Source organism: Podarcis filfolensis (assembly GCF_964270895.1).
Source record: "Podarcis filfolensis genome assembly, chromosome: 13".
In the NCBI taxonomy this organism is placed as follows: domain Eukaryota; kingdom Metazoa; phylum Chordata; class Lepidosauria; order Squamata; family Lacertidae; genus Podarcis; species Podarcis filfolensis.
The window spans coordinates 44,710,562-44,733,684 of NC_139615.1; the positions used below are offsets into that span (position 1 = coordinate 44,710,562).

At 43.6% G+C, this 23,123-nt stretch overlaps 1 protein-coding gene across 7 annotated transcripts in view; it reads left to right on the plus strand.

Annotated features, from left to right (window-relative positions):
• ANKRD17 (ankyrin repeat domain 17) overlaps positions 1–23,123 on the plus strand; it is a 102,242-nt gene that overhangs the window by 40,819 nt on the left and 38,300 nt on the right. For all 7 annotated transcript variants that reach the window (XM_083582296.1, XM_083582298.1, XM_083582297.1 and 4 more), the window contains exons 4-12: positions 909–1,056; positions 5,923–6,070; positions 10,841–11,074; positions 13,114–13,208; positions 15,209–15,446; positions 16,657–16,848; positions 17,685–17,794; positions 21,514–21,601; positions 22,226–22,353. In XM_083582296.1, the coding sequence (XP_083438422.1) occupies positions 909–1,056; positions 5,923–6,070; positions 10,841–11,074; positions 13,114–13,208; positions 15,209–15,446; positions 16,657–16,848; positions 17,685–17,794; positions 21,514–21,601; positions 22,226–22,353 (1,381 nt within the window). The remainder of the gene's footprint in view (positions 1–908; positions 1,057–5,922; positions 6,071–10,840; positions 11,075–13,113; positions 13,209–15,208; positions 15,447–16,656; positions 16,849–17,684; positions 17,795–21,513; positions 21,602–22,225; positions 22,354–23,123) is intronic.

Consider the following 23,123-nt stretch of genomic DNA (forward strand, 5'->3'; position numbering starts at 1 on the left):
GCTGCGTGCAGCCTTGCCGCTGCACCCTGAGCTTGTAGGGCTGGCGGTGGGGGGGAAGTGCTGCTTTCCCCCACCTCCAACCTCAAAGATCCCTGAAGCCTTCAGAGCACAGCGCGAGTTCCTGCTGCACTCCGCAGGCTTCCAGTTCCTTTTGCTGAAGCCGGGAGAGCAAGACTCCCCTGGCTTCAGCGAAAGGAACCCGAAGCCTCCAGAACGCAGCGGGAACTCGCGCTGCGCTCCGAAGGCTTCAGGCGGCTATCCCTGAAGCCTGGAGAGCGAGAGGGGCCTGCGTGTGGGAGTGCTCCCTCTGCGCTTCGGAGGCTTCACGTTGCTATCGCTGAAGCCAAGGAGCCTGCATTCCCTCCATAGGACGCACACACGTTTCCCCTTAATTTTTGGAGGGGAAAAAGTGCATCCTATAGAGCGAAAAATACGGTAATAAGTTTGTGTGGATTCCTTAGTTCACCAGCAGATTTACCTTGGTGTAAATGACTATGTTAGATTATGAGAGGTCAGAGATGATTGGAGTTCTAATTGAAAGCTACTGGAGGGCAGCCAATTGAGTAAAGTTGACCTACAACCATAGCCAGACAGTGCATTTTTTTAGCTCCCTATTTTTCCCCACGAGGCCTAATTCATGACATGCAGCCATTCCTGATGTCCAGTTCCTTGAGCCCAAGGACAGTTCCTAGCACTCTAGTTATATTGCTAATTTTGGAGGCACCAGAGGCAAGTATTGTGGTGACCACTATACATCCCATAGTAATCCTCACCTTTGCTTTTTAAGGCTTACCTGTTGCATTTCAGTGTATCCAGGTGGCATGCCAGGTTTGTATTTGATGGGGACTGTATTTGATGCCACTTCAAAGCACTGGTGTATAGCCATAATTTCCTCTTTCTCTTTATAGCCGCAGCTTGGCAGAAGCTTGTTCAGAAGGTGATGTAAATGCTGTGCGGAAATTGCTAATTGAAGGGCGAAGTGTGAATGAGCACACTGAAGAAGGGGAAAGTCTTCTTTGTTTGGCTTGCTCAGCTGGATATTATGAACTTGCTCAGGTTTGTACCTTATGCTCTATTTTGGCAGAAAATACAGAGCACTGGCATTTGACTTTTCGGGATTCATAACCCATCTTGAACGGGGAGGGGGGCATTTTTAATTTTTACACTTAAGATGGTTAAGCTCACTGGTGTTTAAGAGCAGGGATAGCAAACTTCTGAATTGTTCTGTTTGTTGCTATATTTGTTGTTGTTGTTTAGTTGTGTCCGACTCTTGGTGACCCCATGGACCAGAGCACGCCAGGCACTCCTGTCTTCCACTGCCTCCCGCAGTTTGGTCAAACTCATGCTGGTAGCTTCGAGAACACTGTCCAACCATCTCGCCTTCTGTCATTCCCTTCTCCTTGTGCCCTCCATCTTTCCCAATATCAGGGTCTTTTCCAGGGAGTCTTCTCTTCTCATGAGGTGGCCAAAGTATTGGAGCCTCAGCTTCAGGATCTGTCCTTCCAGTGAGCACTCAGGGCTGATTTCCTTCAGAATGGATAGGTTTGATCTTCTTGCAGTCCATGGGACTCTCAGGAGTCTCCTCCAGCACCCTAATTCAAAAGCATCAGTTCTTCGGCGATCAGCCTTCTTTATGGTCCAGCTCTCACTTCCATACATCACTATTTGGAAAACCATAGCTTTAACTATGCAGACCTTTGTTGGCAAGGTGATGTGTCTTGTTGCTATATACCCCCCTCCAATTATTGTTTTGAAGGCTGGAGCATTCCAATTTCTCTGCATATACTTATGAATAGGGATCTGCTAACAGGTCATCTGGATTTCGTGGGTATAGATTTTGTGCACTTAGATGCTGGGATGTCATTGATTGGGGACGGGACAGGAAAACTCGTGTGCATCGTGGAATCTTTAAGGAGCATATTGGCAGTGATTCTTTGCTCAAATGCGTACAAGATGGCAATACAATAACTTCTGGCAAATACATGCAGAATTTCATTTCTGATTTTCCTTTCAAATCAAACAGCAAAACTCTTTCCTCACACCCTAAATTAGATGTCGGAGAGCCTCCATAAAATAATTAAAGTTGCTTTGAGCACCAAATCTAGTTTACCAGTTGACCACCCTATGTTGTTCACCTGCCTGTTAAAGAATGCATATGCCAAAAGGGTCACCTACATTTAGAGTAGGTTAGAATTATATTGGATTTGTGGGCTGGATGTTTGTTATATTATGATTTCTGGCTTTTTTTGATTAACTGTGTTCATTTTGCTTTCATTTTGTAAACTGATTTGGGCTGATTTTAAGCTTAAAGGGGGCTAGAATTTAAGTGAGATGAGAATTAACTGAGATGTCCTCAGTTAATTAGAACACGAGGAACGTGTAGCTCTCCCTGCACCCCAGAATACAAACTCTTCCACCTTAATAATTAGTCTTTGCTTGAAGTTTCAGACTTCAATGACGTTTCAGCCACCTGCCCTGCAACCTTGCAATCGGTCCTTGAGCTCCAGGGACAAATGGAGGCCACTGCGATTGCTTCCCACAAATCTGCAGCTTGGGAGGGAAGAGACCTTGTTTGTATCCTAGGGCTGCTTAGTGCCGGTATTGGCAAAGACATAACAATGTGCTCAAGGTTACTTGTGTGATAGCACACTACGTGGAAGGAAGGAATGGAAGGAAGGAATCATTTTCTCACAATTAGCTGTATTTTTCAAAATTCTTTCCTTTATTTATTTAAAGTCCTATTTTTAAAAAAATTACCCTCTGCCTCCATTTAGTTCCTTCTTCCTTCCAAAGGAGGTAGACTTCATTTTTAACATTATCATTTCATTTTAATGTTTTCTATTTTCTTTACAGTTACATTTTCAAATGGTTATCATTCCTTTTTTCAGCCCTTTTTGTAAAATTATTCTTTTTCTGATTAGTTCTGCCAGTTTCCAGTTAAGTTTCCTCCCCCTGCCCCAAAAATTCTCCAAAGAAAAGTTTTGTTGCTTAGCAGTTATAGCCCACACTCTTCACTACTTCATGCTGTCCACTGTGAGCTGTCTGTCTGGCACCGGATGCCTTCATAAGGACTCAACAGTGATGGTTAATCTTCAGGTGAACGCTGACCTATTTATACTGATTGCAGCTCTATCTGCCACTTTGATGCCTTTGGCAGGAATTGGCAGTCCTAGTTGATCTTCGGCTGCCGGTGGCATTATGGGTGTTTAGCACTATTAATGTTTAGCACTATTAATAGTGGCAAAACACAATTACAAAGGACACGTTTGGGAGGTTTTTTTGAAACTGTGGTTCTGGAAAATAAAAATTGAGGGAGCCCAATGAAGTTTGGTAGACAGTGAAATGTTTTAAGGGTGTGTGTAATTGTATGTGTGCGGAATTTTGCCACCAAATTGTCAAGGCTGCTACAAAATATATGTGAACTCTGGGCTTGCCATCGCTGCAGCAAGGCATGTGGAAAGTATTTTACAGTGTGCACAGTGCTGAAGAGACCTACAGGGGTACCTTGGTTTACAACCGTAATCCGTTCTGGAGGTCCAGTTGTAAACCAAAACAGGTTGTAACCCAAGGTGTGCTTTCGCCAATGGGCCCTCCAAAAGAAAATTGGTTATAATCCAATAAAAGGGACACGCACTTCCGGGTTTGACATGGTTGTAATCCAAAACGGCTGTAATCCAAAACAGTTGCAAACCAAGGTATATTGTATATTGTCCTTAAATACATATCTGCTTCCTAGTCAAATGCAAAGTCTGTATGAAAATGCTTTGTTTTGATGATGACCTGTATCAGAAATGGAGATTTCATGACCTTGATCAACCTTGATCAACTTCAGAGGCCTGGCCTACCTTCACATCCCCAGTTTGCAGAGTAGACTGCAGATTCCTTTGGTTTAACAACTGCAGTCTCTTCATCCTAGAGTCTTCTCTTAAGATTCTGATGGCTCCAGTTGCTGTAGGTTGGTTCCTAATCTACTCTTTTTCTGTGAAGAAACTTCTAAAGGACATTGCTTTGACCATCTTTGCTTGAGTAGAGTCACTGCTTCCTATCTCTGTCTCTTCTTCCTCTCTACTAGAACGATGATCTTGTGTCAATACTTTCTCCTGGGGTGTGAAATGGAGTTTTGCACACACAGGCAAACATTCCCCCTAGGACTCCTAGGATTCCAGGTTCAGTCACAGTCCATTGAACTCAATCACTTGAAGGATCAATATGACACTTCAACCCAGGAATTCCAGTAGAGAAACCCTCAAATGAGGTGATCACAACAGATGTCAACCAAGTGAATGGAGTGCTCACTGCAAAAGCGTTTGGGCTGTTAGATTCCTCCCCCCCCCCCCCAATAAAAGAGAAGAATATTAACATTCTGGAGCATTCATAATGTTACCTTTCCCTTTAGCCAGTTCATCTTCTGTAACCCAAGGGAAGTTCATTAGTTTTTGCTGATATTGTCCAAGGTTGCTTCAGTCTTTCCTACGTTTTTCACTAATTTGGTCTGCTCCTTAACCTTTTTTTTCTTTCTTTGAAACAGTGGGGTGCTTTGCCAACTATGACTGGGGTTTGAGGTGAGAGGCCCCATTTCCTCTGGATACAGAAAATGGGGGGCTGTTTTCATTGCCCTGATCGACAAGCTTATCCGAGGACTTGGTGCCATTTGCCTTGATAAGAACAGAATTTCACAGAAAAGTCCCAATAATTTCTGGGTTTTGTGAGCCTTTTTTTGCAGTTGAAAAATCCACTTCAGTGTTGGGGTCATAGCTGCAAAACGCAATAGAAGTATTTTGCCTTGTCACAAAAGCATTATCCTGAATAGGATTAGTTTTCATATTAGATATATAGCACAGAATATAGGTATAGTCGCTGCTTCTCTGCCCTTGCAACGCCCAGTCATATGTTTGCATATAAGGGCAAGGTTTGCAAAGCTTATAGGGGATCAAATTTGAATTTTTGTGTGGCAGAAATAAAAAAGGAACAAATTCAGTCATCGCTGAATTAGCCATAGAATGGGATGGGAAAGAAGTTGGAAATTGGAGAGGAAACCGTGGGATTGCTGGGGGTGGGGGCAACCACCACTGTACTTTAATAATGTTGTCATTCCTGCGATGCAAACACTGCAGCAGCTGCTCCTTCTGCCCTGGGAAACAGTTTGTGTAACGTAATGTAGCCAAAACACTGCATAATTGAAGCACAAACATGCTAATATACCTTCTTGTTGTTTAGTCGATTAGTTGTGTCCGACTCTTTGTGACCCCATGGACCAGAGCACTCCAGGCACTCCTGTCTTCCACTGCCTCCCGCAGTTTGGTCAAACTCATGCTGGTAGCTTCGAGAACACTGTCCAACCATCTCGTCCTCTGTCGTCCCCTTCTCCTTGTGCCCTCAATCTTTCCCAACATCAGGGTCTTTTCCAGGGAGTCTTCTCTTCTCATGAGGTGGCCAAAGTATTGGAGCCTCAGCTTCACGATCTGTCCTTCCAGTGAGCACTCAGGGCTGATTTCCTTCAGAATGGAGAGGTTTGATCTTCTTGCAGTCCATGGGACTCTCAAGAGTCTCCTCCAGCACCATAATTCAAAAGCATCATTTCTTCGGCGATCAGCCATCTTTATGGTCCAGCTCTCACTTCCATACATCACTACTGGGAAAACCATAGCTTTTACTATACGGACCTTTGTCAGCAAGGTCTCTGCTTTTTAAGATGCTGTCTAGGTTTGTCATCGCTTTTCTCCCAAGAAGCAGGAGTCTTTTAATTTCATGACTGCTATCACCATCTGTAGTCATCATGGAACCCATATATACCTACTGTACATTTTATGTTTGAAGGTTCTTGCACAGATTATTTTACAAGACACAGTAAGCACCCAATAATGGCACCTAACTGAACCAGTCCCTTCTACCTCACCAGTTTTTTTTTCTCTCCGTCAACAGGTTCTCCTGGCAATGCATGCAAATGTTGAAGACAGAGGCATCAAAGGAGATGTAACACCTTTAATGGCTGCTGCTAATGGAGGACATGTCAAAATGGTCAAATTGCTGCTAGCTCATGGCGCTGACGTGAATGCACAGTCTTCAACAGGTAATGAATGTGTTACAATTAAATGTAAACGGAACGTGTCGCAACCTGGAAGCTGTACCGCATTTCTTAAATGAAGGAGTTCAGTATTTTGCTGGCTATTCAGTATTATACCAGTTGGAGGAATTTCCGCAGTGCTAAGTTATCTCCAATCTGAAGAATTTTGGCAGCGATTGGTTGGCACTAGAGTGCAGGCAACAGAGACGTTGCCACACTGGAGCAAGGAGGTGTTTCAAAAAGAAGTGAGTGCAGAGAAAGGGGAAGGGAATTTAATGCACTGTTCTCCCTCATCTGGGTCAAGAAGACATTATTTTTAAGTTTGGCAGAAAACAATGCAAAACAACTAGGTGAAGTTGGGATGTAAAGAGTGTACAGGGATGCTATGCTAGCAGTTTCTCTGGAGAGCTGGCAACTTTGGTTCCGATGCTGGCAACTTTTCAATTTCAATTCATTGCCCTCCCCTTTTTTGTTGTTGCAAAAACTGCACACACAAAAAACAGACATTGTATGATCACATCAGGGTACACACTGGCCCCGTTTGCACTAGCTTAATCTGTGGCTCAATGTGAATGAGCAACAAGCTAGGGTAAGGTTACCAGATTTTTTTCAAAGAATCCGGGGACACTTTTTTTTTTTTTGGAAAAGAGGAAACAATTTGTATTTTTAAAAAGGGGTTTTAAAAAATAAATAAATTAAGAAGTAATATCTTCTCTTCTGTGGTCTTCCCTGTCACGCGGCCTTCCTCTCTTGGAGCGCTAGCTGCCATGGAGTAGTCTCAGGTCAGGCCTGGGCTCGGCCATGTGTCCTTGCCTTCCCGGTGCTCTCCTAACCTTCCTCCTCAGCTGCGCAGCAAGGTCGGGGCTCCTCTTTTTTCTCCTTCCTCTTTCTCTCTCTCCCTTCTCCTTCTCCTTCTCCTCTCCTCCTCTATGCCTCGGCTCTGGGGTTTTCCTGGCCTGGGAGCGCTGCTGGGCAGTCAGCCGGGTGGCTGGGCGCTCTTGCTCCCGGCTCAATTTGGGTCGCGGGGTGTGTGTGTGTGTCAGTGGTTCCCCTAGTTGATGTGCTAGATGTCCCTGGTTCCCCCTTGGCAGTGGCAGCGGAAGCTCTGGCTGGCTCTGGCTGGCTTCAGGAGCTGCTCGCTGCTGTGGTGCCCACCATTTTGCCTCGCCAGAAGTCCCCATATGATGTGTCTTGTGCCATTGAAGTAATCACGCAACATTCATTCCCTTCTAATAAATCTACAACACTTAAAATATAAATCCGGGGACATTAAATGAAATCCGGGGACATTCCAGGGATGGATTTTGTCCGGGGACAGATTTGTAAATCTGGGGACTGTCCCCAGGAAACAGGGATGTCTGTTTTGAATAAACATCCACAAAGTTAATAGTTGAATATATGATAGATAAGGCAACAATACGTACAATTTTATAATATGCAGAGGATAATCTGTGCAAAGAAATCAGGGAGGGGAGCTGAGGGAAGTCCTTGTGGGGGGAGAGGGAGGGAGGAAAAAGGGGGAAAATAGTGTAATTGATTACCGTATTTTTCGCTCTATAAGACGCACCAGACCATAAGATGCACCTAGTTTTTGGAGGAGGAAAACAGGGGAAAAAATATTCTGAATCTCAGAAGCCAGAACAACAAGAGGGATCGCTGCGCAGCGAAAGCAGCGATCCCTCTTGCTGTTCTGGCTTCTGGGATAGCTGCGCAGCCTGCATTCGCTCCATAAGACGCACACACATTTCCCCTTAGTTTTTAGGAGGGAAAAAGTGAGTCTTATAGAGCGAAAAATACGGTATTTGGATTGATAATTTGTTCTGTTGAAATTGTTTGATAAAAATATATTTTTTTTAAAAAAAGAAACGGGGACGTCTGGTAACGATAAGCTAGGAGCTACTGCTCAAAAGTTCCTGAGTTGCTCATTGCCCATTCCTGCTGCCATGCCAGGGAGGAAACAAGCCAGTCTGTGGGAAGTGAGCAGCCAAGCCTAACAGATGCATGTTCTTGCTAGTTAGCATGAGGAGGGGCTGTATTTCTGATAGGCAGATCCTCAGACCACAGAAATACAATTGGTAGGGAGGGCTCAGTGTCGTGTCATTTCCCCTCCTCTCCTGGAGAAGGAGGATCAGAGAGTACTTTCTGTTCTTCTTTCTTCATCTGACCAGTGATGGATGCAGACGTGCCTCTGCTTGCTCCAGCTCCAGGCACATGCCTGAAGCTGATTATACTGTAGGCATAAGTATGTTGCCTGCATAGCTTTCACTGCTACTGCTGCTGTGAACAGCTGCATGAATACAGAGTAAGTAAATCTTATTTTAAAATTTACTTTACCTGTCGTAGTCTGATTCTTCGTTAAGCGGGGAAGAAGGGGGAAGCCAGCTTTCTTCGTTAGGTGAACTCGCTGGAAAGGAGGCTTTGCAGCCCAATTCCTGTGCTTCTAATTTTGCTGCCAGGGATGGGATTTCGAAACGCCGTTTAACCCACATATGTGGGGGCATGGAGGGATAAATTGCAATGAATTTCCTCTCCTACCCATTAAAACTCATCCCACACAGTCATGGCTTTACGTCATTTGCAGACTAACCTTGAAAAGAAGCCAAAACCAAACTTTGAGCAAACCAGCTCAAACGGCTTCGTATAGTTTACATACAGTGAGTTAACAGTGACCTCCAGATTCACATTCTTTATCTGAAAATTTACGGTGCTTCACATTATTTTTCTTAATAAGTGATGTGTGCATTCACTTCATTCCACACCAGTTAGTTTCCTTCCTGCTGTCTTTCTGTCATATGAGAAATAGTGAAATGTCTCTAGTTATCTTTTTTTTTTCTAGCTTAACTTACAATTGAAACCACTTATTGGACTATTTGTTGTTACCCTTTGTTTCAACCAGTTGCGTTTCATGTTACGGTTCCCTTTAGTCTGTTTTTCTCAAGCTTTCTTGAGAGGGTGTCTTGTGGGACTAGGTTAAAGGCCTTGAACTTGCTTTCTTGTTTTCTTTTTCAAAGAAGAAAACTTGGTTGCATTGGTACAACGATGCCTTATGAGGAACGGCTAAGGGAGCTGGGCATGTTTAGCCTGGAGAAGAGGAGGTTAAGGGGTGATATGATAGCCATGTTCAAATATATAAAAGGATGTCACATAGAGGAGGGAGAAAGGTTGTTTTCTGCTGCTCCAGAGAAGCGGACACGGAGCAATGGATCCAAACTACAAGAAAGAAGATTCCACCTAAACATTAGGAAGAACTTCCTGACAGTAAGAGCTGTTCGACAGTGGAATTTGCTGCCAAGGAGTGTGGTGGAGTCTCCCTCTTTGGAGGTCTTTAAGCAGAGGCTTGACAACCATATGTCAGGAGTGCTCTGATGGTGTTTCCTGCTTGGCAGGGGGTTGGACTCGATGGCCCTTGTGGTCTCTTCCAACTCTATGATTCTATGATTCTATACTCCATATTTTCCCAAAGATAGAAGCCATACTTTCCTTCTGTGTACCCTTCTCCAGTTATCTGGAAGGTGTTCTCTAATTCTTCTTAGCCCTCTATCAATTTTCATTTCTGATAACTAGTTCTTTTTCCAGCAAACACTTCCCAAAATTTTGGGTTGAATAAAAAAACTGGGACTGAGGCAAGATGTGCTTGGCAAGATTTGGGACACTTTACCACCAGGCACGCCCAAACTCGGCCCTCCAGATGTTTTGGGACTACAACTCCCATCATCCCTAGCTAACAGGGCCAGTGGTCAAGGATGATGGGAATTGTAGTCCCAAAACATCTGGAGGGCCGAGTTTGGGGATGCCTGCTACCACTTTACTCTTAAGAGAAATGATCATGAAAACAAGAATCGGTTTATTGTCATTACTGGGACACATTTACTACTCACTTCTCTGAGAGCTCAGGGTGGCTTAAAACAGAATTATCAATAATAAAACCCTTATAATACAGTAACAATAAAACTTCATCTCATTTATACATCAGTCAGACCTTCACAGTAATATACAGTGTCCAAGGCCTGCTTGAAAACAACAATTTTAATAATAATAATAATAATAATAATAATAATAATAATAATAATAATTTTTATTTATACCTCGCCCTCCCCAGCCAAGGCTGGGCTCAGAGCGGCTTACAAGCAATAATAAAAACAAGTTGAATGATTACAACTTAAAAACAAAATTAAAATACAACATTAAAATATTGAAACATTAAAATATTAAAATGTAGCCTCATTGCAGGAGGAGAAGGAAAGGAAAAAAGAAAAGAGATGGAGGGAATCAAATTGGCTCCAAGCCAAAGGCCAGGCGGAACAATTCTGTCTGGACCTGCAGAAAGAAATCAGTGCTCCCACCGATGAATTAAGTGATCTATTGTTGCTTTTTTCAATGCAGAATTCTTGGGTCACGTAGAAGTTACCTCTGGATAACACTCTTGTTGTATGGCGGTGTTTTTTCAAAAAGGCCAATTAAACAGCTTTGATATTGCAGTTTAAAGGGTTCAAAGAGCTTCACGTACCTCCCCTCTCTTGGCAGCAGTATTATTATTATTTCCTTATCTCACATGAGGTCTGAGGGTGAGTGGACTTTCTCTGGACCACTAATGAGCGGAAAGATTGGAATTTGGGATTTCCAGTCTCATAGCTCAGCTTCTTAGCTGCAAGACCACCTGTTTTCTCACGAAAGCTCCGTGAAATAAAGGAGCAAGTGGCCAGGGCTAATGCGAATTTGGGGGACAAGAGAGGATTATCCAGACTGACTTCAATGTATTTTCTTTTCTGAAATTAGGGAACACTGCACTCACGTATGCCTGTGCTGGAGGCTATGTAGATGTGGTCAAGGCCCTGTTGGAGTCGGGTGCTAGTATTGAGGACCATAACGAAAATGGCCATACTCCTCTCATGGAAGCTGGGAGCGCTGGGCATGTGGCAGTTGCCAGAGTTCTGCTGGAAAACGGAGCTGGAATCAATACGCATTCCAATGAATTTAAGGAAAGTGCACTAACACTGGCTTGCTATAAAGGTACAGTATCTCAACTAAAGCCTTTCACTGATAAAAAACTGACATCACTCTTCTGCGGGGCTTGCAAAGCCCCTCAGTCAACTTAACGTTATTAGGATTGAATTTGGAGATCTTAATTCTCATTTGCTTCTGCACTTTTGGTTCAAACTAATAAAGTGAGAGTGGGATGCGGGTGGCGCTGTGGGTTAAACCACAGAGCCTAGGACTTGCCGACCAGAAGGTCGGCGGTTCGAATCCCCACGACGGAGTGAGCTCCCGTTACTCGGTCCCTGCTCCTGCCAACCTGGCAGTTCGAAAGCACGTCAAAGTGCAAGTAGATAAATAGGTACCGCTCTGGCGGGAAGGTAAACGGCGTTTCCGTGCGCTGCTCTTGTTCGCCAGAAGCGGCTTAGTCATGCTGGCCACATGACCCAAAAGCTGTACGCCGGCTCCCTCGACCAATAAAGTGAGATGAGCACCACAACCCCAGAGTCGGTCACGACTGGACCTAATGGTCAGGGGTCCCTTTACCTTTACCTTTAATAAAGTGAAAGAGACTGTAAATGGTTTTAATTTCTGACCTAATCCAGCCCTACCTTTGTTTGATGTTCAGCAGTTTTCATTACTCCCCAGCCCCCCTCCCCCCCAAAAACCCCTACTTAAATTACACAAGTTCAGTACCGGAACATGCTGCAAAATAACAGGGGCTGTTGTATTGAACATTGTGTAGTGTTCAGTAGTCATGCTATACTTTTGTTCTTTTCTGCTAAGGAGTGAGGTGCAGGTCTTTCCAGGGCTGAAAACAGGTTGAAGCAGTGGAGGACTTCTAAAGCAGATTATTAAGATTAAAATTATTAATATTTCAATTTTAAGCTGTGAAATATAGTGCCCCATGGAAAGAAAACGGCTAAAGATTTGAGGCTATAAAAAAAACCCATTTTCTGCAAGACTCACAAAGGAAGAAAGCTTTGTGTTCCTTTCTCATTTTTTTAGTTTTTTTCAATGAAGTCATCCTGTTAGTGCAAGGACTTACACCTGTGCAATGGAATGCCCTCTCATCTCCCTGTGCATAGCCTAATCTAGGCATAGGCAAACTCCGGCCCTCCAGATGTTTGGGGACTACAATTCCCATCATCCCTGGCCACTGGTCCTGTTAGCTAGGGATGATGGGAATTGTAGTCCCAAACATCTGGAGGGCCGGAGTTTGCCTATGCCTGGCCTAATCTGTTCTGGTGGATCGCCTTCAGGGCAGATTTTCTTTAGGAGAGGAAGAAGTCCTGTTGCACTGGCAGAAGCCCTAGCACTGATAGGATGGCATTGTTGGATACAATCTTTTTCACTTTTCCAGGTTTTGTTCCTGGTTTCATTTTTGAGATTTGAAAGCTATTTTTATCGCGGCAGTTCAGTGAGTGTCAGTATGGACAAACCCACTGTTTTGGGTGTTGTTCATCCACTTTCCCTTGATTTTAGTAGTTTCAAGAGCAAATAGAAATTAACATTTTAGAAACAGAGATTTTATTTGGATTTGTATTCTGCTGTTTCTTCATGGCTGATAGCAGGGGCAGCCAACTCCCAAGAGACTGCGATCTACTTTCAGAATTAAAATCTGGCTGTTATCTGCCCCCGTTTTTTGGGGGGGTCTGTTTTTTTGGGGGGGAGGAAGGCAATGGAGTTTGAGGTTAAGTCACTCACAAAAACATCACTATGGATTAAAACAGCCACACAGAGGGATCTCCATCTTCCCTTCCTGAGTTCTAATAACAATGGAGGGCGGGACAGGAATCAGATTTAACAACGCAGAGGAAAGGGAGTCAGAGATCGACCGCAATCTACCAAAACATCGTGGGGTTCTACCAATACATCGTGATCGACCTGTTGGACACCCCTGGCTTATAGCTACACCAACACTTTCTCTCCCCCGCCCCCCCCACAAAAAAAGAAAAGTGTTCCCAAATTGCACCATTAAAGAGAAAATAATATCTTTCTGAAATCATCAGTGGATGCCAATAAATCTTTTCTGCGTTTTGTTTTATTAAAATGTGTGTTTGTGTGTGTTTCAGGTCATTTAGAAATGGTGAGATTTTTGCTGGAAGCAGGTGCAGACCAGGAGCATAAAACAGATGAAATGCACACTGCATTAATGGAGGCATGCATGGTAAGAAGTACAGTAGAAATCAGCCTGCCTTTGTGCTTCGATTTTTGGTATAAAGCTGCTACTCCTGAAATTGATAGGAGGGGAAGAGCTGATCTCACCCTGTTCACTAGACAGACAAATGTGTATTTTATCTGATGACATACAACCTATGTTGATCTTGTCTGAAGGCAGAAATTTTGCTAGTGAGGTATTCCTCTTCCACAGCACGAGACATTTGTGAGACTCAAACTATTACTGGCTGGGTAGAGATGTGCTGCCTAGGTTCTGTTCCCAAGTAATTTTTGCACTTGTTAGACAAGGCAATATTACAATACATGTACATCTGATCATGACTCAGGATGCGTAACACATAACACGTGAAAAAACAATCCCCAGAAAGAACTATGAATATGAAATATAACTACAGCCACAGTGGGGGGTCTAATCTTAAAATTCATGAGCTAAATTCTCACTGTGCATGAAACTCAAAACTTAGCAGGAGACCAGTCTGTTTTGCTTTAAAATAATAAGAAATAAATGTTGATATGTATACTAGGGACTGCCACCCCTGCTCATTCCACTTACCAGCCCCACCAAACCTTCCACCCTTTTGCCACTTCCTTCCCCTCAACCTGACCAACTCCCTTCCCTTTATACTTTCCCCCCTTCTCCCCTATTCCTTCACAGCTCAGAGAAACCTCCAACCCCTTTTAAAGGAGGGTGGGAAGTGCTTCAGAGAACGGTTTGGCAAACTGCTTTCTGAAGCTCCTCCCACAGTCTTTTAAACACTGGTCCAGCAATGTTTAATGGGGTGGTGGTGGTGGTGGTGGTCCCAGGGTCATTTTAGAAAGCAATTATGCAAACTTCTCTCTGAAGCTCCCCCCCCCCTTTCTGCTTTTAAAATTGCTTGCTTTTTTGTGTAACTGCTCTTGTGATTCGCCTCCCCCTTTAAGAAGAGCTGCAGGAATTGAGAGACGCATTGGCTGGCTTCACGGTTTTTCCAATATTGTGATTTTTGCATAGTGTGCATGCAGACCTCCCCCCCCCCCCCGATTCGCAATATATTACCAGGTCAGAAATTATGAAACCAATATCACAATATGGGCTTCTAACCGGTTTTTGACGATATAATAATAATAACAATAATACATTTTTGTTTATATCCCGCCCTCCCCAGCCAAAGCCAGGCTCAGAGCGGCTAACAACAATAAAAGTAACACAGCATTCTAAAATCAATTCATTCTAAAATCAATTCAAAATCAAATTTATGGCAACCATTGGGCTAGAGTTCTGTGAAGATTGCCAAAGGAGGGAGTCAGGCTGTGCCCTGGCCAAAGGCCTGGGGGAACAGCTCCGTCTTGCAGGCCCTGCAGAAAAATGTCAAGTCCCGCAGGGCCCTAGTCTCTTGTGACAGAGCGTTCCACCAGATCGGGGCCACAGCCGAAAAAGCCCTGGCTCTGGTTGAGGCCAGCCTAACCTCCCTGTGGCCCGGGACCTCCATGATGTTTTTGTTTGAAGACGTAAGGTCCTCCTTGGGACATAACAAGAGAGGCGGTCCCGTAGGTACAAGGGTCCTAGGCCGTATAGGGCTTTAAAGGTTAAAGCACCTTAAACCTGATCCTTGGAGCCAGTGCAGTTGGTATAGCACCGGGTGAATGTGATCCTGCGGTGAGGACCCCTTAAGGAGTCTTGCCGCGGCATTCTGCACCCGCTGGAGTTTCTGGGTCAGTCTCAAGGGCTCTACTGCCCAGGCTTGCACCCCAGAGAGGTCACTTTCCTGCAGCTAACACGGCCATTTGACTTCACTCCTGGAGGTGCACTCTGTTGTCTCTTGAGACAGACGGATGCCAGCAACAGTTTTCGAAAACCTGAACCTGCTGCTGCCTGCCGACTGTGCTTTGCAAAGCTTTGTATAACTGCCTCCCTTAGTGGTGTGAAGTAAGTTAGTGGGATTGAAGAAGTTCTTCATCCAGAGCTCACGTAGTTAACCTTTTATTTATTTGTCTGTTTTTGCTTTCTAGGATGGGCATGTGGAAGTTGCAAGGCTGCTCCTCGATAGTGGTGCCCAAGTGAACATGCCTGCTGATTCCTTCGAGTCTCCATTAACTCTGGCAGCCTGTGGTGGACACGTAGAGCTGGCTGCCTTATTAATAGAGCGAGGGGCTAACCTGGAAGAGGTGAACGATGAAGGGTACACGCCATTGATGGAAGCAGCCCGAGAGGGTCATGAGGAGATGGTGGCATTACTCCTAGGTCAAGGTAACTGTAACAATATACAGTGGTACCTCTGGTTGCGAACGGGATCTGTTCCGGAGGCCCGTTCGCAACCTGAAAAGAATGCAACCTGCGTCTGCGCATGTGCGGGTCGCGATTCACAGCTTATGCGTGTGACGTCATTTTGCGCGTCTGCACATGCGCGAGCGGCAAAACCCTTTCCGGTACTTCGGGTCGCCGCGGGATGCAACCTGAAAAAATGTACAGTGGTATCTCAGGTTACATACGCTTCAGGTTACAAACGTTTCAGGTTACACACTCCGCTAACCCAGAAATAGTGCTTCAGGTTAAGAACTTTGCTTCAGGATAAGAACAGAAATCGGGTTCCGGCGGCACAGCAGCAGGAGGCCCCATTAGCTAAAGTGGTACTTCAGGTTAAGAACAGTTTCAGGTTAAGTACAGACCTCCAGAACGAATTAAATACTTAACCTGAGGTACCACTGTATCATGAAGCAAATGTAACATGAGGTATGACTGTAACAAGTACGCTAATAGCGGCACTGAAAACTTCTGAATATCCTGAACTGTATCTTTTAGGAAGTGAGTTTTCAAGACTGAATTGTTCTGCCCATTTTTCCTATTTAACTTGTACTGGACATTATATAAAAGCTCCCTTTTCAAAACGTAACATGTTGACTCCAGGGAATGCCAACCTTCCTATGAGTTCTGTTAATACCTTACATGTCAATCACAGCAGAAAATACGTTCCTTAGAAGGTCACCTTAGAAAGTCCGTATTCACTTAATAGGTGCACTTGGCAGACTCATATACTGGAGTACAGTGGTTCCTTGGGTTACAAACACCTCAGGTTACAAACACTTCAGGTTACAGACTCTGCTAACCTGGAAGTAGTACCTCAGGTTAAGAACTTTACCTCAGAATGAGAATAGAAATCGCACAGTGGCAGCAGTGGGAGGCCCCATTAACTAAAGTGGTACCTCAGGTTAAGAACGGTTTCAGGTTAAGAATGGATCTCCAGTACGAATTAAGTACATAGCCAGAGGTACCACTGTAATTGTAAAGAAGGGGCCATCATGAGATCTTGAAAAACTACCAGTCAATAACCTGAGGAAGATTTATCTTAATTGATTTATTAATTCATCTTGAAAAAGACTTGATACCCGTGTACAAATATTGTCTCTCTTTCTGTGCTGTTTCTAAGCTTAATTTCCATTGGTATGTTTCTTTCTGGAAGGAGCCAACATCAATGCCCAGACAGAAGAGACCCAAGAAACTGCCTTAACTTTAGCGTGCTGTGGAGGCTTTCTGGAAGTGGCTGATTTTCTTATCAAAGCGGGAGCTGATATAGAGCTTGGCTGCTCAACGCCTTTGATGGAAGCTGCTCAGGAGGGTCATTTGGAGCTAGTTAAATACTTATTAGCTGCAGGTATGGAATTGTTCCCTTTGCACACTTTTGTTCATATTTATAATTGCAAACCCATTCTTAAAGCAGTACTGTCATGGGGCTGTATTTCCCTGCTGCGTGTGTTTTAGTAGTCCATGCAAATATATGTAAAGTGGTTGCTTTGGAACATAGTATCCAAGCACCCTAATACTTGGCAATTTTATGATGGACTATATGGGATTGGCAGAAATGACTGGCAGAATCCGAGACCAAGGAGAAGAGTCGGTGGAAGAGGATTGGAAGAAATTTAAAGACTATCTACAGAAATATTGTAAAATTAATGAATGTTAGAATGATGTTGGATAGAAATTAAATGGTTTCCAGCTGTAATGCTTTAAGAATATGGAAAAAGGGTTATAAATAGGTAAAAACATAATTAAAATGATGTTGGATTGGAAATAAGTGGTATTAGCAACAAAGTTAATAAGAATATGCAAAAATGAATTGATAATGGATGAAAATACTGAGTTATAAAATGTTAAGTTATAGAGATAAGATAAATGAAAGAGGGTAAGGATTTGCTGATTATTTAAATGGGAATACAAGAAGGGGAGGTGTGAGGAAGTCAAAGAAACAAGCAAATGAATTTTAATTTATAAAAAATGGAATTGTTTTTAATTTTTCTTATTTTTTCTGTGTGTTTATTCATATTTTTTTTGTTTCTTTTATTATGTGTTTTTGTATATCTGTTTCTGTAAAACCTTAATAAATATTTTCCAAAAAAAAAAAAAATACTTGGCAATTTTGAAATGTGATGAAATGTCTTGCTGGAGGATGAGGCACGTGCATATTTTCTAAGCTTATTGTACTTGTTTCAGGAGCCAACGTGCATGCAACAACAGCAACAGGAGACACAGCGCTGACATACGCCTGTGAGAATGGCCATACCGATGTAGCAGATGTGTTGCTTCAAGCAGACGCTGATTTGGTAAGCTGCCAGTAGAAGCTTTGAGCTTTTTTTTACATTGTGTAAGGACCCTATTGGACTTGGTTATATTGATCCATCCCAACTCTCACTTCTCCCAAGTACTGGCAAATAACAAAGTATAATTACCGTATTTTTCGCTCTATAGGACGCACCGGACGATAAGACACACCTAGTTTGGGGGGGAGGAAACAAGAAGAAAAATATTCTGAACCCCAGAAGCCAGAACAGCAAGAGGGATCTGGCTTCTGGGATAGCCTCTTGCTGTTCTGGCTTCGGGGACAGCCTTTGAAGCCTCCACAGGGCAGCAGGGTGAAGGCACCCCGCTGCCCTGCGGAGGCTTTGTGCAGCCATCCCCAAGCTAGAACAGCGAGACGGAGCGCTGTGCAGCGCTCCATTTCCCTGTTCTGGCTTTGGGCTTAACCATGCAGCCTGCATTCGCTCCATGAGATGCACACAAATTTCCCCTTACTTTTTAGAAGGGAAAAAGTGCATCTTATAGAGCGAAAAATACGGTAAACGGATTAGAGGAAAGTTGCATATTCGATCAGACAAAATGAACAGCTGATCACCACTAACAAAAACTTTAAAAAATACAATGCTGGGGGCTACAGCTTCTAATGAGATATAAAAGGAAGGTTCAACAACAACAACAACAGGCAAGCATGCTTAATAAGATTTTTAAAGACTTAATCAAGCAGACATGCTTCCCTGGAGAAGAGAGTTCAAGCGTTGATGCTTCAGCTCAGAAAGCCCTAGACCAGATGTGGGGAGTCTTCAACCCAGTTGGGCCAATTAGGCCTGCTAGACTATTTTGGCCAAATTCCATACCCTGCCCCACACCCGACATGATATATCAGGTATAGGGCAGGTAGGGACATGGCTAAGCTGAAAGTGGGTTTTTCGGCAACTGCCACTCAGCTGATTGGTGGCCACTGCAAAGCCCTGTGTACCTGACTTAACAGAGTCCGACCATCAGCCGGCCTATGGGGCTTTTGAAGCCCTGGGCACAGTGCTCCAAAAGACTCCGACTGGTGGACTTGCAGAGCGCTATGAAAGGGGCTTGCAAAGCCCTGTGCGTGGGCTGTGCTTTTGCCTGTGTGGCTTTTATTTCTAGCCTTGCAAGCAAAGATGGATCCCCTGGTGCTGTTGTAACATCACAGCCCCGCTTGGGCTGCGGAAGGGGATAAACAACTCGGCCTTTCCCCACTTCTTCTCTAGACTTTCTTCCAGCCTCCCCAGCAGATCTTAAGGCACTTTAAATTGAGCCTAGAAAAAGCTGGTAACTCGTATGACCTCTACAGGACAAGTGTCATAGGATCTGCTCCATTCTGAACCAGCTGTAGTTTCTGACCACACTTCAGAACCAGCTCTGCAGAGAATACGTAGTTATTAAAGTGTGATTTCATCACGCTATGTATAATGGTAGCCCTGGCAGTGTCATTCTTGCCCAGAAAACAAAGACATTACTGGCATCCTTGGTGTCAACTGCCCCTTCAGTTATATTCCATCCGAGTCTGAACAGTAATCACAGGTCAGATATATTTGCGGGAAAGCTCCCAAGGCTCCAGGGAATTGTGCAGTGTCTGAGTGAATAGCACAGGACACAGATCAGGAAATCACCTCCTGAGTTTTTGGAGCAAAATACCTAGGCAATCCTGAAACTTGTTAGATCAATCCTGTAGAGAGAACATATAAGAAGCTCCTGCTCACATAACAACAAAGGAAGAGTGGACTTGTAAATTAAGTGATAAGTAAATTAAGTAAATAGAATTGGCAAAATTAACTTCAATTATAAGATATCAATCAAATCAAAAGTTAAGAATGGAGTGGAAGTGTTTCGAAGATTATATGTCAAAATACTGTTCTAAAAATGACATGTTAATAAGCTTAGAATAAAAAATGTAAGCAATAACAAAACAAATAAAGAAAAATCAGAATTTAACAAAAATAATTTATTATAGAATGCAAGGGGGGAAAGGTAGAAAGAAATATACAGAAGTCGAATTGCTGTGGAGGGAAGTAGAGGGTGGGTGATGGGTTTTATAATTAAGTGTATAATTATGCTACTGTTGTAATTTAGATATTATATTTTTATGTGAGGGCATCATTGAAAATTTGGGTTATTATGTATATATGTTAAGTTTCAATAAAGATCTTTGAAAATTAAAAAAGAAGAAGAAGAAGAAGCTCCTGCCAAAGCTTATTTCATCGCATCTTTATATAAAACCACTACTATAGTATACCAAAGTCCTGGGCATGACTCTGGGGTGGAGTCTAGGGTTGCCTCCCTTCTAGTCGGTTTCATCACCAACAGTTCTAAAGCTGCAGTGATTTACAGGAGTCCATTCCTTTTGACTAGCTTTGGCAGACAATAAAAGAAGCCCTCTTCTTCCTGCTGGTGTGGTGGCTGCATAGATGAGACACTCTAGGTACTTTGACCAAGCAGCAGCTAAATAAGCTCTTAAGTCTGGTAATTCCATCTGGAAATTATGTTTCTGTTGCAATCTGCATTTACCCCAATTGATGGCTTTGTAGTTGGCCACCTACTTATTTCTTGGGCTGCCTAACTGAATCTTTTCAAGTTCAGCTCCATCAGATACATTGGAAGTACTGAGTTACCTTCAGAACCTAATATCCTTCCATAGTGTGTTGTTCCAATTATTCTTTGCATTTATTGAACTATATGCATTCTTTCAGACATTTTTCTTATGGAGTAAGTGTGATGAATCTAGAGTTGCCCTCAAAAGAGTTGTGCTCGTATTGATTGAAGTGTATGTTTCTGTCACTGATTCCTCCTTTCCAATTATTCCAATTATTCTGTCCACTGATTCTGTCACTGATTCCTCCTTTCCAATTAGAGCCTCTTGTTCCCCTAGGAAAAGCTGCTCTGGAAGGGGGGGAGGAGGAATGAATGAAGATTGCCATCTACTGTATTTTTTGCTCTATAGGGTGCACCGGCCCATAGGGCGCACCTAGGTTGTTTTTTGGGGGGGGGGGCAATAAAGAAAAAAACACCCCCCAGGCGTTGGGCTGGGGCGGAGGAAGCCCGAGCTTCCCCGACCCCAGCCCCCAGAACAGGCTGCTATCCGCAAGCATTTGGAGCCCAGCGGGAGCTCCTGCCACACTCAGAAGGCTTGTGGATAGTTGCCCAAATCCCGGAGAGCCCAACTCTGCGCTATCCGGGCTTCGGGAAGCAGGCTGCTATCCGCAAGCCTTCGGAGTGCAGCGGGCACTCCCGCTCTGAAGGCTTGCGGATAGCTTCCTGAAGCCTGGAGAGCGAGAGGGGTCGGTGCGCACCGACCCCTCTCGCTGTCCAGGCTTCAGTGAAAGCCTGCGTTCGCTCCATAGGACGCACACACATCTCCCCTTCATTTTTAGAGGGAGAAAAGTGCGTCCTATAGAGTGAAAAATACGGTATTTCCTTCTATTTCCTTCCTTCGGTGGGGAGCCTCCACTGGTTCCCAGTTGCTTCCATGAATAGAAGGAGCCCTTCCATTTGTGAAGGGGCAAATCTTGATCTAACCCAGCAAATTTAGTTTTGAAAGCGTAGAAAGTTTCCGTTGCAGTTAACGGATTATTAAACACTGCACTTTGAAATTTGGGCATAACTATTAGGTAAAACAACTTTGAAAAATAGAGGTTGCATGAAAAACATTTAAAAAAACAACAACTAGGAATTTCTGATTTGCAAGTTGGATTCTATTTCTCTTTTCCCCCAGGAACATGAATCTGAAGGGGGAAGAACTCCTTTAATGAAAGCTGCAAGAGCTGGTCATGTCTGTACTGTTCAGTTCTTAATTAGCAAGGGTAAGTTTGAATAATGTTTCACCTTTTTAAGGATTTTCAGGTGTTTGTTTAATAGCCCAGCAGTTCACAGAATCACAATTGAGCAAAGTATAATTTCATAGATTTGAGTCTTCCAGACATTAAGGGTGAAATTAATTTCTTTCACTTGCCTGTGATTCAGTTGAGGAAGAAAAATTGTCGTATATGCTCATGCTTTTTCTTCTATGTCAGACTTGCGTCTCCTTGGTTACTTACATGACCCAGTGTGGCCTTGAATAATGGAAAAGAGTTCAAATTCCACTTAGCCTTGAAGCTTAGTGGGTAGATAGATCACTATTCATAGGGTGGTTGTGAGAATAAAATGGGATAAGCTTCTTGGTTATGTGATTTGGGTGCAAGTGTGGTGAATATATTGCAACACAGCGTGCAGTTCCAAAGAAATGTACAACTTTTAAGCAACCTCGGTAGTAAATAGTCATGGTATAGGAGCCGCCACAGACAGATATGGGTTTTTTCAGGGATAGGGATGAGATTGGAATCCAGCCCCTTATAGGAGGAGATCAATGGGAAGGTTCTAACCTTAGAAGTAAAGGTGTGTTTTAGAATACAAAGTACTCTTCATCTTCTTTCTATTCTTTATGTCAGGAGCAAATGTGAATAGGACCACAGCTAACAATGATCATACAGTATTGTCGCTTGCCTGTGCTGGAGGCCACCTGTCGGTTGTGGAGTTGCTGTTAGCTCATGGAGCTGATCCTACGCACAGACTGAAGGTATGCAGTGTTTTACTTTCCATATTTTGTAGTGTGTGTGTGTGTGTGTGTGTGTGTGTGTTTTAGGGTAATAAACCAGTGTAACAGTGGGTGGTGCTGTGGTCTAAACCACAGAGCCTAGGACTTGCTGATCAGAACATCGGTGGGTTGAATCCCCGCGACAGGGTGAGCTCCCGCTGCTCGGTCCCTGCTCCTGCCCACCTAGTAGTTCGAAAGCACGTCAAAGTGCAAGTAGATAAATAGGTACCGCTCTGGCGGGAAGGTAAACGGCGTTTCTGTGCGCTGCTCTGGTTTGCCAGAAGCGGCTTAGTCCTGACCCGGAAGCTGTACGCCGGCTCCCTCAGCCAATAAAGCGAGATGAGCGCTGCAACCCCAGAGTCGGCCACGACTGGACCTAATGGTCAGGGGTCCCTTTACCTTTACCTTTAACAGTGGGGAATATCAAAATGACTTGATTATACAGTTTGGGTATTTTTCATCCACAAATGGGTTTTGCATCAAGTTCCCCTCTAACTTTTTTATGGGGGGGGGGGAATCTGTAAGAAAATCTTATATTAAAAAAATTGGCTGTTATGCTATTTTTATATTCATCTCTGAATATAACTTCCTAGTAAACTTTCTGTCCATTGTACCATTTACAAGCAGCCAGGGAATCTTGCTTAAGGAAGCCAAAAACTGATTAAAGTGTGGGCAGGAGCTAAAATAAATTCATTAAATACTAGTTAAATTTACTCTTTTAAACACTGAGAGTAATTAAAAACAATTTAAAT